Source organism: Diprion similis, chromosome 6 (assembly GCF_021155765.1).
Source record: "Diprion similis isolate iyDipSimi1 chromosome 6, iyDipSimi1.1, whole genome shotgun sequence".
Classification (NCBI taxonomy): Eukaryota; Metazoa; Arthropoda; class Insecta; order Hymenoptera; family Diprionidae; genus Diprion; species Diprion similis.
This window is the reverse complement of record NC_060110.1, coordinates 18,071,720-18,089,773: the sequence shown is the minus strand read 5'-3', so window position 1 is coordinate 18,089,773 and position 18,054 is coordinate 18,071,720. Positions and strand designations below refer to the sequence as shown.

General features: G+C 39.4%; 3 protein-coding genes and 1 long non-coding RNA gene across 5 annotated transcripts; 3 read left to right on the top strand and 1 right to left on the bottom strand.

The window, feature by feature from the left end:
* Positions 1-113: 113 nt before the first annotated feature.
* LOC124406814 lies at positions 114-2,727 on the top strand. Its single transcript, XM_046882425.1, has 2 exons — positions 114-468; positions 541-2,727. The coding sequence occupies exons 1-2, from the start codon at positions 344-346 to the stop codon at positions 1,850-1,852; spliced, it is 1,437 nt and encodes a 478-aa protein (XP_046738381.1). The 5' UTR covers positions 114-343; the 3' UTR covers positions 1,853-2,727.
* A 3,584-nt stretch (positions 2,728-6,311) lies between these two features.
* Positions 6,312-8,931, top strand: LOC124406913 (protein takeout-like). The gene is made up of 6 exons (XM_046882593.1): positions 6,312-6,460; positions 6,966-7,058; positions 7,400-7,550; positions 7,688-7,821; positions 8,235-8,384; positions 8,697-8,931. Exons 1-6 carry the CDS (start codon positions 6,403-6,405, stop codon positions 8,846-8,848), a joined length of 738 nt encoding a protein of 245 aa, XP_046738549.1. The 5' UTR covers positions 6,312-6,402; the 3' UTR covers positions 8,849-8,931.
* On the bottom strand, positions 7,153-11,901 carry LOC124406914. The gene is made up of 3 exons (XR_006929269.1): positions 11,889-11,901; positions 10,034-10,037; positions 7,153-7,284 (listed from the first exon to the last, which is right to left on the bottom strand). It is a non-coding gene; the product is annotated as an uncharacterized LOC124406914 (long non-coding RNA).
* Positions 10,095-13,941, top strand: LOC124406912. 2 transcript variants are annotated; one of them, XM_046882590.1, is made up of 5 exons: positions 10,096-10,515; positions 10,608-11,043; positions 11,130-11,395; positions 11,570-11,762; positions 13,156-13,941. In XM_046882590.1, exons 1-5 carry the CDS (start codon positions 10,321-10,323, stop codon positions 13,320-13,322), a joined length of 1,257 nt encoding a protein of 418 aa, XP_046738546.1. In that variant the 5' UTR covers positions 10,096-10,320; the 3' UTR covers positions 13,323-13,941. The 2 variants fall into 2 exon arrangements, with proteins under 2 accessions (XP_046738547.1, XP_046738546.1); XM_046882591.1 differs by lacking the exon at positions 11,570-11,762 and having other exon boundaries at positions 10,095-10,515.
* Positions 13,942-18,054: the final 4,113 nt, after the last annotated feature.

The window sequence follows — 18,054 nt, the reverse complement described above, 5'->3', positions numbered from 1 at the left end:
ATAGAAGCGGCCTATAAACGGACGCGATAGATTTGTAATATTGGATGAAAATCAAATCCGAATTGGCGAAATTTCCGTCCGCTCCCCAACGACGTCGTAAATTTGTATAGGCGAAAATCAAACAAGTTTCAGAACTTCCGCGCGCGCGTTGAAAATGGGAAAAAGAAATAAATGAAACAAAAATTTTATTGAAACAAAATAGAATTTCGTTCTAATGTTGTGGCCATACTGTGCGACGCTCTTTTGTTTACAACCGCGACGCGCGTCAAATCTGTGTCCATATACTGCCGAAATGTCAAAAATTCGCTAACATTTAATGAACAAAATCGTACGCCACTAGTTTATGGCATCTTCCTTCAGCGTAAAAATCGACAATTTACGCAGTAGAAGTCGCGCCCTGTTGACCTGCCTCGAAGAGAACGCTAAAATCGTCCGCAAGGAGGTTAAGAAGCTTCGCTCTCAGGACTCGTAAGTTGACGCATAAAAGATTTCGTGACATATCTGTAAAGTAAATTATATGAAAACATGAAACTTCCGTAGATACCGTTCGCACAGTACAAGCAAACGCCGGTCGGCTTATGGGCGCCACTTCGACGTCTGGAAGTTGCGCAACGACTCTAGTGGTGTCGGCGCTCTGCTTTGCCCCGAGCAATTCCCGCCGAAATACGAATCCGTCTCGGCGCCGGACATGAACGCGAACCGGAGACTGCTGGTGGTTAAACCTGAAAGGAAACAGCCGAAGCCGTCGCCGCCGCGACGCCCGGTCGTCAAGGAATGCTACTGCCAGGCGACGGTGCTCCAGACCCGGAAGGCGAACCAAAGATCGACACGGACGAGACACGTACCGATTTGCCTGCCGAGTTTCCGCGAAACCGACGATGCGGTTTACGGCGACGCTGGCTCGCCGCGAGACTCTCCGGATCCCGTTTACTCGCCGCCATTGAGCACGACGACACTGAAGCGAGCCCAGAAGATCGACTACACGCCGAGGTCTGAATTTTTGCGGAGAGTTCAGAGCAAGATCAACACCCTGCGCGACAATCAGCTCGGAACTCCCAGAGCCCCGAGTCCGCCACCTCGGAGGCGTAATTCGAGTGGCAACGTTCCAGCGAATTCCAAGTCCCTGGACGAGAGGCGGAACGGCGGGATCGAGTTACCGCGAAAATACAACTGCCCTCGCTGTGTGGACGCCGAGGCTTTGTCAAAGAAGATTTCGCTGCCCAAGAAAACCATCGCGTCTAGGAAGTCAATTAGCGATCAGAACAAGCCGGCGGGTTTCAGGAGTCGCGAACGCAGAGCGGCCTTCCGGTCGTCATCGCCGGATGGAAGAGCCGCTCGGATCGTTCCCGGGGACGGGAATGTTCCTCGTCCATCCCTCGGAGACGAGGGGAAATCTTGCGCCTGCTCGGAGTATCGGGCTGATAAATTTTTGGGAGAACGAGCCGATAAAGAAGAGATTGACTCGGAGGTTAACGACGTTCGGAAATTTCGCGATAAGAATTACTTCGACACGCACGCCTCCTGTCCGTCCTTACTCGGCTCTCGGTCCTCCGGCTCTCTCCAGCAATTTCGCCTCAACGAAAGACTCTTTCCCGAGCCCGTGGGGAAGGTTCATCGTGAGGACCTCGTCCTCAGCATCCCCCCGTGCGCCACCAGGCAAAGGAGAGGAGTTCACTATTTTCCGAGGAGCATAGTCAGACAGGAGAAGAATATCTCGAGTACAAATTACGCCAAAAAACGACGATGTCCCGCGGGCTGCCCTTTGATCGGTCATGCCGTCGACTTGGGTGCTCTCAAAGTTTCCCATCCTTCGAATAGCTTAGCACTAAGATTTCAAAAAGGAATTCGTTGAATTTTTTGTCATTAACTTGTCGTATTTGAGATACCGGCTGAATTCAGTCGTGGAATCTGGTCGCAAATAATACAAAATGTTCGTCACTGTAAACTCCATGAAAATTGACTCGGCATGTATGGATAATTTGTCAACGATTGCGCTGCTGTACAAACGTTTGCCTGTTATTTTGATTATAGGTAGCTCCAGTTCAGTCCTTGCAAAATACAACGGTAAAAAATTTTCCAGTTCTACTGTTTAGTACGTTAATTAAACATACGAACGAAATCTTAAGCCTCATTTGTATCTCATAATTATTCATTATACAAACTCGTTAAGGTGGCTGGATATTTTATAACGGTAGGCGGTAAACGGACGAACGAAAGTGAATATTTTCGAATAATTTGAATGGAAATGGTATATGTTTCGTCGAACAATTTAAGCCATTTTATACTTGGTTTGGTGCCATCAATATATTGTGTTGAAATTTGCCCCGAAGAATTTTTTTTTTTCGTGATTTGGATACTATCTGATCTCACTGGCGCTGTTGTTGAAATTTTATAACAGAACAGGTCTACGTGATGAGTAATTGTTATTACTGATTTATCTGAAATCAAGCACAATAATGGGAAATTATTTTTAGAAATATATGTCGGCCATTATTTCATATAAACTAACCTATGGAATACTTTATGAACTAAAATACGTACAATGTAAATATTCTAAAATTGCAGCATGCCCAGCACATTCATTAGAGAAAAATTTTCTAGTAACGTATGTACGTTTCGCGATACTGCAGATGGTCACTCCGTTGATTTAAGTGATATCATAAAGCCATAAGCTTCAGGAAAACCGGTTGCAAATTGACGTCACGCAGCAATTTATTTTAAAGTTCAAGGTGTGCAGAAGTGTTAAAAATTAGCCATCGTCTTCCGTTTCCATACTTTGTCGATGCAATCACTTAAACTTTTCAACAAACCAATATTCAATCGCATAACGTCCTTGGTTCATATTTCCAATTCGTGTAATTCAAACAATCTTTTTATATACAAGCAGCATTGCAGATTTTGAAAGTATCTGTACATTGATTATTTATACTTAAGCATACATCTATCCGTATGTAATCATTTTTCATAGTACAAAATTGTTGAGTATCATTGTCAGAAGGTATTTATACACCCTGGTATTAAAACTTTTACAATGTGTGTACATAAATATACATATAATCGTGTTGATACACACATTTTCAGATACTGTTGATGAAGATGGAAAAGTTGCAGGAAGGCCTATGTGACCAACGTGAAATGGGTTATGGCTTTTTGAAAGAAAACAATTAACTAGGTAACCCACTCATATACGATTCTTATATGTATTTTGAACGTTAATCATCGATGTATCATTTTTCATCGTCTTTTGATCCCAATCAATAGCAAGTCAGTGTGATTTGACCTTGTTTATCATGATACATTCATAGAAAATAACGAACAAAATTTTACCGCGTAAACATCCGTAAGTAGGCAGTTTTCCATCTTCGTCAAATGCATTGATTCTGTTCGACGATAAATATATGTCGAATAATAATTTTATTTTAACTTTGAAAGAATACATGTTGCCATAATTTGTATACACCCGCACGCAAGGAACAACGAACTTATAGTTAACACTGACAATCTTCGAAATAATAGCAGCGCCTTTTTTTCTTTTGTCAAGCCGAACGTTACGATCTCATTCATGCATTATTTTTGAGTACTTGGACTGTAATTTCGGCGTGGAAATGCTCATCATATTCTGCGAAGCATGATGGTCGCCTTCGAACTCCCGTCATTATCTGCCAGCTATTTCTTACTTACCTTCACATATGTTACGTTCAGCAGGTCATTAACAATTCGGAGACGAGATGATCGGGCACCGACAAGTCATGGCAAGGAAAATGAATACGTGCATGCCAAATTACAGTAAAAGAACAAAGAACAGGTGGTCCAAGTTCCACGTGATTCAGGCTCAGCCTCAACCTTGCCACTTCTGCAAGCCCAAAGTTGAATGTACGACCCATCCATGGTCCGCATGGCCTTTACACGCTAATCTGCACGTAGTCACTCACTCGGCAGTCTTATTTGCAACAAAAAATTTGTGAAACAAAATTTCGTATCGGTGAGCCGTGACACGCGTAAATTAAAGAATTAGTGCCTTGTATTGAATTACAAATGAATTATTTCAAGCGGGTAATAAATTACAGACCGGCTCAGTTATCGCATCGATATTAAACTTACGTATAAATATGTATACGGACCGATTTTCATTTAATCTTATACAGGTTTTAAAATTCAATCGTACCGATAAGAAATGGAAAGCAGTTGAGTCTGTTTTGAAACGAATTCCATTCAATCAAACATTCAGGAAGAATTCGGCTAGTTAATTCGTTTGAGCTTACCTGGTTCTTTATGGATCTTTATCAACTGTCGTTACGTCAGCTGAATTCAACGTTTACCCACAAGTTAGTTTACACTGTATCTAACATCGCAAATTCCAAAGTCCAAATTCCGCATAAACATTTACTGAAAAAAAATTCGTGGCAAAATTTATTTCAATTAAATTCTGCTCAGAGTATCCCAATAAAAACATTCAAAATGCAAACAACTTTGTCAGCAGCTTTACTTAGATTGTACATTTTTCATTCGCATGACTCGTCTATACGGTAAACACGTGTTCGAAAAAATCCAAGGTGAATTTGACCTTCCTAATAAACTTTCAATTACGCATGAATTTATTTTGTAAAATAATTCAATGAGCACGTGGTCGCTAAAAAACAGAAATAGGTACAATATTCACGATATCAATGAAAATACACTTGTTAACCGGTACCATTGCATGTAAAAGAATTACAGAGCAGGACGTGAATATGAAAATGATAGTTTCAGGAGTGGTTCCTTCGGAGAGAAAACCTTCGCGTGGTAACCGGACGCACGTAATATATACGAGGCGTGTTCAAAGTCCAGACGAGATCCACATATTCTCAGCTTTCCTCAAGCGATTGACATCAATCAAAAGTCTGCAATTTTTCACGTAGCCCGCATTACGAGAAAAATAAAACTAAAGAAATGTAATAAAATGCCTGTAACCGAGAGAGAACCATGGAATGCATTAGGATGTAAGGCAGAGTTTGGCCATTCCATCATGATGTGCAGTCAGTGCCTGACTTGAAAGCAGACGGAAAAAAAGCATTTCAACAAACGGTTAGATCGAAAAAAAGATTTCAAACCCTTCACCTCTGCCCACGGGGGGTGAAATCGTGACAACCTTGCTCATGAATACCGTTTCTGCTTTTCGCATCGCGGGCTGCAACTTGGTATAGGAAAAATTGCTTTATTAGATCGTAGTTCAACTTCCATAGGACAAGGGCAAGCTTATGGATAGCTGTGTTTACACCATAGCTTTGTTTACTAGTGAATAGTAAACTTGAACAAAACCTGAATGATAAATGAGTTTGTAGGCCTCGAGAAGTGTAAAGAATTAATTAACCGAATGCACAAGCACCTATGTATGTAACTATTGTACCTAAAGCAGGTGGTAACACACGAGCGAAAAGGCACTGCAGGCAACGAACTGCATGACGTTCCATTACAAATCCCATTACAACCGTGAATTTTGTCCTCAATATTAGTTATTTATACGTCAATATTTTGTATTCAATTTCCTGCCCTAAAGGTATACTATAAAGAAGGCAGAAATATATACATGGACGCGCAAGTTTTCGCAGGGTATTTGGGATTTTCGAAACAGTTTGAAACTGATGAGTAAGAAAGAAAAAATCTTTCATAATTTATAAGGAGGATCTGCCGGATCATAGGTAATATGCAATTATTAACTTATATTTGGACTCGTGTGTGTATAACCAATTCTACACGTCAGCAAAGTAATTGGAATAAATTAAATCTCAAGATCAACATGTGTTTATAACTTAGTGGAAATCTTTCGACGTGTATGTAGGCTGTATTTCTTTTACGTCACGTAGTTCATTAACGATTTTTTTCCTTCCACGAGAAAACACTGGAAGTTAACACAAATGATGATATTTCAGATACATTATTATAGGTTGGTTCAACACTGTCTATCATGCGTTGAATATATCTACTTATGAACTTACAATTAGTATCTCATTTATCGAGTAACTTCCTCCCATTATAATGTCTAACAATTTATTTTTTGGCAATGTTGATGTAACGCATAGATAGGATTCCCTTATAGGAGACGTTTTAGGAAGAGATTGGGCATATTGGGCAATGTTAATACGAGACACGACAATTTTCGCATCGCATTTGTGTGGTGGATGATGAACCGTGTGTGTATTAAAACTACAGACACGTAAAATCCCGCCGGTCAAATGGTGGGGGATCTACCTTAAGTATTTATATAGCCATGCAATTTACCCAGTCCTTGTAGTTCACTTCAAGTGTTCAAAGAACTAGCAGCTTTGGGCACATAGCGTGGGTACATGACGAACAGGCGATAAAACAATACATATCGAAAATAATATACGATATTTCGAAACAGGAAAATCTGTGCTTCGTAAAATGAAGACCATTGTCACCTTCCTGGCGATCGTCGCGATGTCGGCAGCAGTCGAGCTACGTAAGTCGCAAACATCTTCGACACAGATCAATGCTTCGGAAAATTGATACTGTGATTTTTTGCTCCAATTTAAACGAATCTTTATTCACTCGTACGAACCTTGGAGAGTCCAATTATAGATTAGCCCTCAGTCCCAGATCTTTACGATACTGATAGGCGCGATAATATATTGGGGAAAATCCGCATCCAATGAACTCTATATTCGGATATTATAAGTCCTTGAAATCGGTGTACACCATGAACTTTGACGATGCAGTTACCTGCAGTAATTAGTTCATGGTGAGAGAAAGTCTCGAGCAGGAGACGATATAATTGCTTCGGGTGTCGCATTAGTATCGTGCTGTCATTGATGCCATTTATCGATTGTAACAAAGACGTTGCTCAACGCAGGCCTTGAATGTAACTTGTGCTCTGTACGATTGTGTTTCTTTTTCACCCGTAATCATCTCGCGACCTCTATTACTCATCGGAGTCGATTAATTTCAATCTTACAATTTCCTAACAGCACCAAGCCTGAAGACCTGTCGAAGAAGTGATCCACAGTACTCCCAATGTTTAAACGCCGCCGTCCCAGTGTTCATCAAGTCTCTGTCTGCAGGTGAGAATCGAAAAATCGCAAACCACGAGACATGGCCTTCTCTTAATTTCCCCCCAACCTCCTTGTAACTCGGAAAATTTTACTTTAGACTTGATCAATGGTCACTGGTTTATTCGCATCACAGTCCGTCAGATTTCTTGTCTCTTGTAGACTTTCGGTGAATCCTCATGAATGAAAGTATATTTTCAAACAGCTCGTTCGAAGTGAATTTTACGCGGTGTCCTTGCTCATGTTCACGATTGCTGCCATGGTCACCGCATGGTAAAACGCACAGCTGCAACCGGAATGCATTTATCACATCGAAATTGTCACTTGCTTTACCTATTTTCCGACACTTTCAGGTCTCAGAAGTTTCAAAGTCCTCCCCATCGAGCCCTTGGCGGTTGACAGCGTAAAAATCGGCGAAAGTACCGGTCCTGTGTCGGTGAAGCAGGCGTATCACAATATCAAGTTACACGGACTAACAAGAGGACTGGAAGTAACTAATTACAGGTAAGTGAAGAGTAATGTAACGCGATAATTTGACAAAGTTTTATCGACCGGAATATTACATTCGACGAGTCGGAATCCAAGACATAATCGTGAGCAATACGTTTTTAAGCTTGTGTCATATTGTGAATGTTTCACAGAATTGATTTCAACAAGCTGATTCTCACATCCGAATCCTACAATCCTCAAGTTGATTTCGTCGCCGATTACGAACTGGATGGTCAAGTTCTAGTTCTTCCGATCCATGGAAAAGGCCGCTCTAACATAACCATGAGTAAGAGCAGCAGGCTGATTCAATAATATTTACACATTGAAACCCACGGGCACAGCTGAAGTTTCACGGCAGTTTCCGTTGTGTATCGTGGGAAAGATTCTTGTCAACTTGAAACCTCATTGAAATCATTTTTACCCCATGGCACTTATACACGGACCGAGAGTGTCGCTTACCCAATGACCGAAAATGGACTGATGTTAATCAGGTTTCGAAAGATATCGAAACGATCGACTTGGGAAAAATTCTTTCTGACTGTCAATCGATCCTTTTCATATAAATCAATCCAAAATTTTTAGAAGTAAGATTGATCAGCCCATTTTCGTTTACCGGGTACTGCATTAGAACACATGTATTCGCACGTCTATATATCGTATATAGATATGCTTATTACAACTTTTCGATTTCGTTTGCAGTCGGATTACATGCGAAGAGCACCATATACTGTGACACGTACGTCAAGGATGGCGAGACTTATCTAAGAATCAAGAAGTACGACATCAAATTTAACCCCGACAGCGTTAGGATGCACTTCGGTAATCTATTCGATGGTGATAACGCTCTTGGTAAGTAGATTTACATCAAAATAAGCATCTTATCATAAACGAGAGAGAATAAAGAAATAACAGGATTTGCGATACGCGGAATAATTATCGCTGGAATAATGAGAGATAAAATATGTTAAGAATATTTCAAGACTTGTAATCAAGTTATAGTTATAAGACTGGATTTGTCCGCGATACAAATTTGTCGAATTTTGGATAACATCGAACACAGTTATTTCAAAAAAAGAGAATAGACCCAGTCGTAGTGTAAATAACGGTTAAAAAGCCGTTGTATTTGGACTAAAAAAATATTTTCTATCTCCCCCCATATAGCGGCACAGATGAACACATTCATTGCCCAGAATTCCGAATTACTCTTCAAAGAACTTCAGCCACCCTATGAAGAGACGTTTGGACTTGTCTTCGCGAAGCTCGGAAATGAAGTTTTCAGCCGTATTCCAATGAACAAATTATTCCCAGAATAAAATATCATTAGCTTTAACTTGTTAACATTATGGTTTTGTAATCAAAGAAAAGTGAAAAAATAAAAACAATCCGAAAATCTTATCAAAAATGCGGCGATCTTATGCATTCATTTTTTGTTCCCTAACTCTTCCGACTTATACACTTAATTTCGACTATCATCCAGAGTAAATCGTCCAGCTACCTGCATCCCCGCTCTACCTGGAAACATTAAAGCGATCTACAGCTGACCCAACAAATGGAAACGAACTGAAACGGATTGAGATTTTTCAATTTGATCCAATCCGGTTTCTTTATCCGATAAATCGTATAAGAACGAATCGGAAAACGATGATCCGAATATAAAAACTAATGGAAAAGAATTTTACTGATATATTTCAAAGCGAAACAATTTCTAAAATATATATGTAGGTGTATATATATATATATATATATATTTTTTTTTTTTTTTTTTTCCAAGTGGTTTATTTATAACAATTGTTCACGAACTGTGTACTGAGAACAATTACATCATAATTTATTTGTATCAGTAGGTGGTTTTGTCGTTTGATTTTACAGGCAAGTGCGCTCATTACCAGTTTGTTTTTACGTTTTATTCAACTTCAAAAATTCACCTTGATATGGGCAATAGGATAGAACAAAATATTTGCAGCCTTGTATATCCGAAATTATCTGTCATCCCTCGGAAAAGCCTTTTAAAAAGAATTCGATAGGATACAAAAAAAATGGTGCTCATTGATTCGAATTGCTTCATGGGATTCGTATTCTTTTTAACGAAATACATTCGGATTGGTGAAACTAGATCTGATTCGATATTGCAATAACCTAGACGAACAATTAAAAGGAATGAACAGCGAAAGGCTGCATTTATGGGAATAGGATGGGATAGGAAATAAGGACAGATAAAAGCGAATACACGGATTGATAGAACGGAATAGATTCTCATTGGAAAAGCGTACACTCAATTCGGAAATTTGAAGAAATAGGATTCACAATAGGATTCACTCATAATTAATTCCATTCAATTCTTTTCCGTTTATTGGAAACGATTCTAGCGTGACAAAATCTATTCTGCTTTGAATCAAGTATACATCCAAGCCAAACGCAATTAGCGGTAATAAGAATTTATTTGACTTGCGTAGTCGGTTTCAATGCTGTGTTCTCAAATTACAGAGCCGGTAAGCCACTGAACTCTTCGTCTGAAGTTAGATCCAAATAGAAAATTTTGTATGTACTTTACGTTCACAAACGTGAAACTGGCAACAGACGTCAATTTACTCGTGTTCAACTGTCAAACTGGACAGTCAACAAGTGATACTTATAAGCTGTCGATAAAGAGCGACGAATTAATGGTAAATTACCGTCATATCGTTAGTTGATTAAATGATTTCCAGAACATCGTGAACGCACGTGAATTTGTAGCGATTGATGTAGTAGACGTGGTTGAACAGATTCTACACAATATAACCTCGACATGCTCTGCAAAAATTTCCTCCATGGTATGACGGGGCATGTGGCCGAAATCCCATCACCCAACAAAGCGATAATCCACTTCGAGTTGGACGGTGTATTGCAATCTGCCTTGCTCAAAAATCACCGATTCTACAAAGACAGAAAATGCCTGTCTGACAATGAAAATCTCAACAAATATATTCAAATTAGCGACAAGGTGAGTTCAAATTTACCGCATTACAGAATGAAATTTAACTGCCAAAGATCTTCACGTCTTTCCATATATGATTGAAATCATCATTATTCCAGGTGAAGTTTTCTTGCCACATTATCGACAATGCAGAGCCTGGGCAGTGTAAATGGTTCATAACAAACTGCTGGCGGCATGTTGAAAACAGGGAGAATACTGCAACTTTGTCAACAGGCATAATGAACGTGGCAGGAACGGTGACGGACCTGAAGCAACGTCACGGAATGTTAGTAATGACTGACCTGCTGGAGAATGAATATAGGGTGCATTTTCTTGCCAGCAAAGTGTATATCTATGGGAAAAGGTTGCCAGCATCGAAACCGTTGTCCAGTCATCTCCACATCGAAGACAAAGTTTATTTCGACGCGATACCATGCTTCCCGGAAGAAAATAATCAAAGGTGTAATTGGTTCGCGACTTGCGTTGTCATAGGGAAAAAACCGGAGGATCTGTACAAGGATTTAAATAGAATTGAGACCACTGAGACTGATAAAGGTAAGACGCTGGACTAATTATTTGAATTCTATTTAAGGCAATGTTTTGCACACAACAAACAGGATTCTGGATGGATTTCTTTGTAGATGGACTTGGCAGGGATGTCAATAATTCCTTTTTGAGCAACCAAGTGTCTCCTAGTTACTGTCAGCAGCCAGAACTTGCACCACCTAAGAATGCTTCAACTATGTACACATGTGAACCTGTGAAACAGACACATGGTGCCAAAGTAGATAACAATTTACCCGATATTTTTGGTCTTGCGGAAATGGAATCATTCAAAGAAGATGGTAATCCAAAAGTTGAACATGACCTAAAACTTAGTGCCAAGATGTTGCATGATATTAAGCTGGTTAGTAATGCATTTCAAAAATCAATTTGTGGTGTAATACGCTATTACATTTGATGTTCGATATTCATACCTGCTCTTTGAGACTTTTCAAAATGAATTACTATCCCGTTTAAAGATTCCAACAAATGGGTTATTTGTTTGAAATATGATAACCACTTACATCATTTATTTCAGTTAACGAACAATCCCAGAGCAGTATTTGCTGAAAGTAACGGTATCATCATGGGTATAATAAATGAAGAATATGGCGTGATATTGGGGGAATTTCAACGAAACATCTTTCAGAGTATCCTGTTTCATCGTAGCAATGCATTCTTGTTCAAAATGAACCTGGCCGATTCTAAACTATCAGAAATTTTCATTGAAGGTAAGTCTGTATCTATTTGCGATATCTCCAAATTTTGTTACTTGGTCTTCAAACCCAGCGTTAATCGCCTGTCGATTCATTTCGTTTTCACACTTATCGCTTGAGGTTTGTGAACTTGGTATCGACCATTCATTATAATCGACACCCGGTATGTTGGCTCCCTGCTTACATTACTGGCTGACGATAAATAGAAGTTAGTCGTATTCTGTTTTTATTCTCAGCTAATTGTAAATTTCCTTATTGACAATACTGCATTTATGCGATTCTAGTGTGAAAAAAGAACTTTGTTAGATGAAAAAGTTAAACTTATTCCAATTCAAAATTTCATATTCGTAATTAAAAAACAACCCTGTGTCCACACGATTCTTCTGCACTGGTAATATTTTCTTCAAAAGGAGATCTGCCAAAGATAGCATTACCCATGTTTCAACTAGCATATAATATTATGCCAGTGCTTATTTTGGTATTTTTAGCAATAAATCTGATATTTTTTAGATCTGGACTGCGCAGAATTTTCTACTTCAGGGTTCATCTAATACATATTATCTATCTCATTGTATGTTTCTACATTTCGTCATTGAAAACTTTTTATCCACCTCATGAATTGCCTGATTTGTGAATGCTACAAAGCGTCTGTGACGTTCGATCTTTAGCCTGTTGCATCATATTAAAATTTTTCTATTTTTTGTGGCTCGTGTATATTACTACGGCACATCAATCTTGAAGCCTTTCTAGACATCTGAATCGAAAAAAAGTGTAACATTATTGTATTTTCGTAGATTAATCGTATAGTACAACTCTTGGACTGGCAGAATTGAAAATTTTGTACAACGAAATCTGATTAATTCTCATCCATGCCATCTTACGGCTGAAAGTGAAACTAGTTTATTTTCTACTTTATCAACTGTCCGTACCAAAAATTGTCGATTCATGCGATTAATCCATCCATAGTCGATGTGATTGAACCGAAATGGGCACAAAATTCGAATTGTTTACGAAAGATTCGTGAAAGGCTGGAGAATCATTCTCCAGGAATTTTCGAATGCCGTATGGTGTAATGCTCAATTAAAAACCACGATTGAGATTAACGTGACAGTTTCTTGATAAATCGAACGCGTCTACGCGCACGACGGATTAAAACATTCACCGGGACTAAGTGATCCGTTAATAATGTGCATATTCCAAGATTCATATAATAAATGACTTTAAGTCACTGATGGAACAGTCCAATCAATCGTTGGGTACACTGATCATTCCTGTGTACAATCGTTCATTTAAAAATTTACCTTTCGCTGTACCACATCTCACTGTAAATCTATGAGAATTAATCTTAGACGTACGTTCAAAAGAGAAATAAAAATAATTCTTTTCCTATAATACTTTCTCGCTCTAGGTGATCGAGTCAGATTCATCGCTGTTAGTGCGCCGAAGCAATTCGTTTGCGAGTGGATCGCCACGCAGGTATCCGTTGCAAACTTTGCAGAAGAAGGAGACGAGGAAGAAGAGGATCACGAAGTGCCGATAGAAGAGGAACTCCCCAATTTACAAATTTTAGAATAAAACAAAACAGTTTAAAATTTTCGTCCATCAATTACTCGAAAGTCAGACAAGATGCAACTTTTTCGGTAATTTCTCATCGGTAAAACGCGTCTTCTGGTCAGCGCCTTCATCGCGCCTCATTTTTGTATACAAACACCGTATCTACCCCTCGTGGCGCAGGGAGTTACAGGATCTGGTCCTTTCCCTCCCATCCAATCAATGCTTCTTATACTTTTTTTCTGATTAGATTCGTTTCCCCGACGAGTAGGATGCATTCTTTTGCATGGTGTGTAATACATAATAGATATCCATACCTGTTTGCACTTATGCTCATGCAGAGGTAAGAATATCACTGTGTTAGTTTCTTCAACGTGTTGTCTGCATTGCAGCAAGCGACTCTTTGTGGGCGATTCGGATAAGAAACGTATGTACGCAGCCCAGGTGTCGTAGTATTTTTTACGTAACTGACTTTCGCGTCGTTGATGCGTTTATGGGTGGTCGTTTATTTTTGGTCCTTTCTTGTTCACGCAATATAAAATACGTTTACCCATTTCTTCTCCTCTTTAACGCGCAGCAGTCAATTAAATTAGGATGTACCAATTGCGCCTGACTACCTGTAGATTCACACGGGTGTTGTATATTTTTACTATTTTTATACTATTTGTGATACATACTACTGTTGTGAGTGAAATAAATTTTTACCCGTTATTTAAAATAAAGATTTTGAACTCTGTCCATAGCATCCTTTCATTCTGATACTCCGACAAATCTACGTATAGGTATTCCTATATACCTAGTTTGAATAATGAATGACGTAAGAACAGTCGATGATTCATATTCACTGGTAATTTTTACTATCTCTGTGATCATTGTTATTCCAGCAGCAGGAACCACGTTTTTTGGCGAAGCCAACAGTGCGGCGAAAATACTTGATGCCAACAGTAACGGCAGCTTTATATACATCCAGTTTAAAGAGCGTTGAAGATATGCAAGCGAGTGTGAAAGATTAGTAGCGGTAAAAAATTGCAGTTTGAACTTGATTAGATTAGTGAATAAACTTGTATCGACTTTGAATATAAAATCCGCAAGGCTCGAGTCTTGATTACAATATAGACGAGATTATATCCTCGCAAATTTGTTCGCCGGTAAATTAATTGCATCCGCGATAGTTGCGTAACAACGTATATAAGTACGTTCATACATGACCGGCGGGTTTCATACGTCAAACTAGTCAACACCTCGCTACATTATTAATTAATCGAAAGTTGTATCCTGTGCATTGTCTCATGGATAGAGAGGCGCGACTTCCCGCCAGAGTCAACGTTTCGTCAACTCTGCGGGAGGAAGGTATAATCTCGGTTCTTTTTCTTTCTCTTTTCATTTTTTTCGTTCCGTTCGGTTTCTGTTTCTGTTTCTGTTTCTTTTTCTCATATTCCTCGACGCCCTCGGACGACAAGGTCTCCGATGACACAGCTTCGCCACGTCTGTTAAATCGAGAAATTCAAACACCGCGCGAACAACGCTGTGTTTATCGTTTCATTATTATTATTCGGATTATTACAGTCCACCATCTATACTGCACCTTATACCCACTTTTAGGTAATTTCGAACGCGCTATAATTTTTTTTTTGTCATTTCTCGATATTTACGTATTTTTATCTCTCAGTTTTATTTTCAGACCGACCAGTTTTTCATGCTGTACACATCCGTAATCCGGCCGATGTGCACGGCGTGCAAACTATATTTGCAATAAGAATTTCTGTTTTACTTGTAACGCATAATATATAGTTATACGGTATGTATTATACCAAGTCAGTAGTTCGCGCCATCTTTAATTCATTTTTGTTTATATTCAAGTCACTCATCATGTATTACCGTGACGTGAATTTAACGCAAGTTTTTTGTCGTTTCTTTTTTTCCCACTTTTCTTTGCCCTCGACCGCGGCGCTACTTTTTTTTTCCTTTCAACGCTGCACACCTGAGATTTCTCGTTTCACCATAATTCTGTGGTAAGCGGTGCTTATTTCACACTGTGAATAGGTGAATTTTATTTGAAAAAACAAGCAACGATCGTTTGTATAAATAAAGTCAGTTTTAAATCAATACGAACGTTCAACGCCGCGGGTGAAATTTCTAATTTCGAATCGTTCGATCTGCAGCACGTCGAGCCATATGCCCTTTCGTAATGACTCTAATTTTGCAATTTTATCCCTAATGCTCATGCGCGGGGTTAAGGAATTTGAATAATTTTCAAACTAAATGCATCACCTCCGGCAATTATTCGATTACGTCATTTAACCGAGATGGCATTCGTTTTTAGGGATCTACAAGCTGAATATGACGTAAGTCATGATCGTTAGCGCATGCGATGTGCCATGTGCCGTGTGCTGCAGAGATTTTTACCATATTTATTCATTGCGGTTGCTGGCTGAGAAGAGATATAAATAAATATTTCACATTACCGACAGCCGTGCTGTTAATAATCGTAAATAAAATTTCATGGAAATATTTTCCTCGGTGAAAGTCGATTTTACAACGTAAAATACGGGAAAATTCGCCATTGTTTAAATCCCATTGTTTTCTACAAGCGAAACGTGAGGCTGCGCGCTAGACGTTCAACAGGTAATAATTCTCGTTCTGTATGTGTGCGTATTAAGAAATGCTAGACCCTCACCTGTCGCGGCTGTCACTGCGGAACAAGTCGAATTGCTCTTAGGCCAAACTTTCAGGGACAGAATAATTATAAGATCATTACCCCAACCCGAAATTACGAGCACGTCGACGAAACCTTCATTCCGTAATCGTAAAGCAGTGACGATCTCGCAAGTATTACCGAGGCACGCTACGTAACATTTGTGCAATAAAGTATTTAATTCTTTCCTTATCTTCGTCACATTATACACCTCATACATCCTTGCCGGATGTCGGACGGGGGCAAAGGAGCGATTAAACCGATGAAAAAAAGCGAGATGGTTCGTCGATGAGTAATTCGAATTACGTTTATTTATTATTATTTTTGTTTTCAGCTCTTCTCTTTTTTCTCCATCGCAAGTGAAGATGGCACGGAACGTTGATTACACGTGTACTTTGTAACCAATTGAAAGTGTTTTTATTGTACAATAATATTGCACCTCGTCACGGATTTCATTACCATAAACAAGTATCGAGCATTTATAATTATTGCTTGTGTTTGAGTGTGTTTAGCCGTGTCTTCGAGCAGGCGTTTAAGCTTGACGACTGAAAACAAGACCGATAACATCGATCCTGCTGCGATACGTTAATTCAAACGGCTGTTCCACCAGTTTAGTGGTCCACCGACATGCTCTGCGAGCTTTGACAGCACATGTCCTGCTCAATTATCGCGATCGGGACGAAGGTAATACACGGATTGATAGTATTTCTTTTTTTTTTCTTACAAAATTGTTCTTCCAACTTTGGTGATTCATGATATGCCGCGCTTATCGTCGATCTTATTGGAAATAGAAAAATGCAGTTCAATGGGGGTTCAAGATATTTCACAAAACTTTGATTTTCGGACTTCACTGCCTAATTCGAAATAACATTGGAACGCTTGGCTGCTAATCCTGGCTGCTACCTTCAGCTTCGTGATTAGCCAGTTGGTAAATGCAGTACATACTCTACATAAAACGGGTGATTCTCGATCGAAACTGCAGCAACCTTGCGGTAGTTCTCGAGTCGAGTGCATCGAGCGCATCGTAGGAGGACCCGAATCCAGGATACCTAATTCGGCAGATCCAATGATATAAAAACGCAGGATTGAGTAACCGAAGCGCGGAGGCGACGCTGACTCTTTCTTTTCGAATACTTGGATCGTCTCGCGGAGGTATTACAAAAAGAGACTATTCGAACAGAAACACTGCAGAGCTACATCGAGAGAGCGAGAGAGGGAGAGAGTGAGAGGGACGGGAGGGGGGGGGGGCTGCAGGGGGCTGGATATTTTTAAAACTTTCTTTATTCGTCCCTCAAGTCAAGGCACAGAGCAAACTGCACTTCATCTCCTGAGGGGCTGGACCAGAAACGACAGACGGTACCCTGTGTCAGTCTATAATATAGAAAAGTGATGCAGACATACAGCCGTAAAACGTGGTAAATGACCTAAAATTATAACTATCACTGCCTGAAGGAAAGTCGAACTGCGACTGATTGGGGGGCGTGGGTGGAGGGGGGGGGGCAATTTTCTTCCCTGATTGCTTAATTTTCCCAATGCAATGACCGTGTTCCATATGTATCTATTAGTGTATTTTTGACGTTTGACAATGTTTCAGAAATCGTGGTAGAAGAATATTTCTTTTTTCAAACTTCACTTGATTTTCGGCTAGATAACTGAATAACAGGGACAGAAATACAAAGAAATGAACCATCGTTTGCATTCTTAATTCATTTATAATTCAAAATAAAGCTATAGTACGTGCAGTGAGATGACATAAAATTTAATACCAATGTTTTCGTATAATATATTTACCGCGATATCGAATATCAGATGACTGAAAAATATGACTGTTTTAGACATTGGAACAAAATTATCGACCCCATTCCGATACTTGTCTAATTTACGATATATTTCAACCTCTTTTGATACAAAGATGCGTCAGATTTGCAGGACAATATGATCGAAGTAGAGCGAAAGATCGACATGGACAACGGTTCGTGAATGACGTTTAAACCGATGAAATTCCAGCAGATCAATCGCTGCGATTGAAAAATCTTGAAACGAGTCGAAACTAAAAGCTTC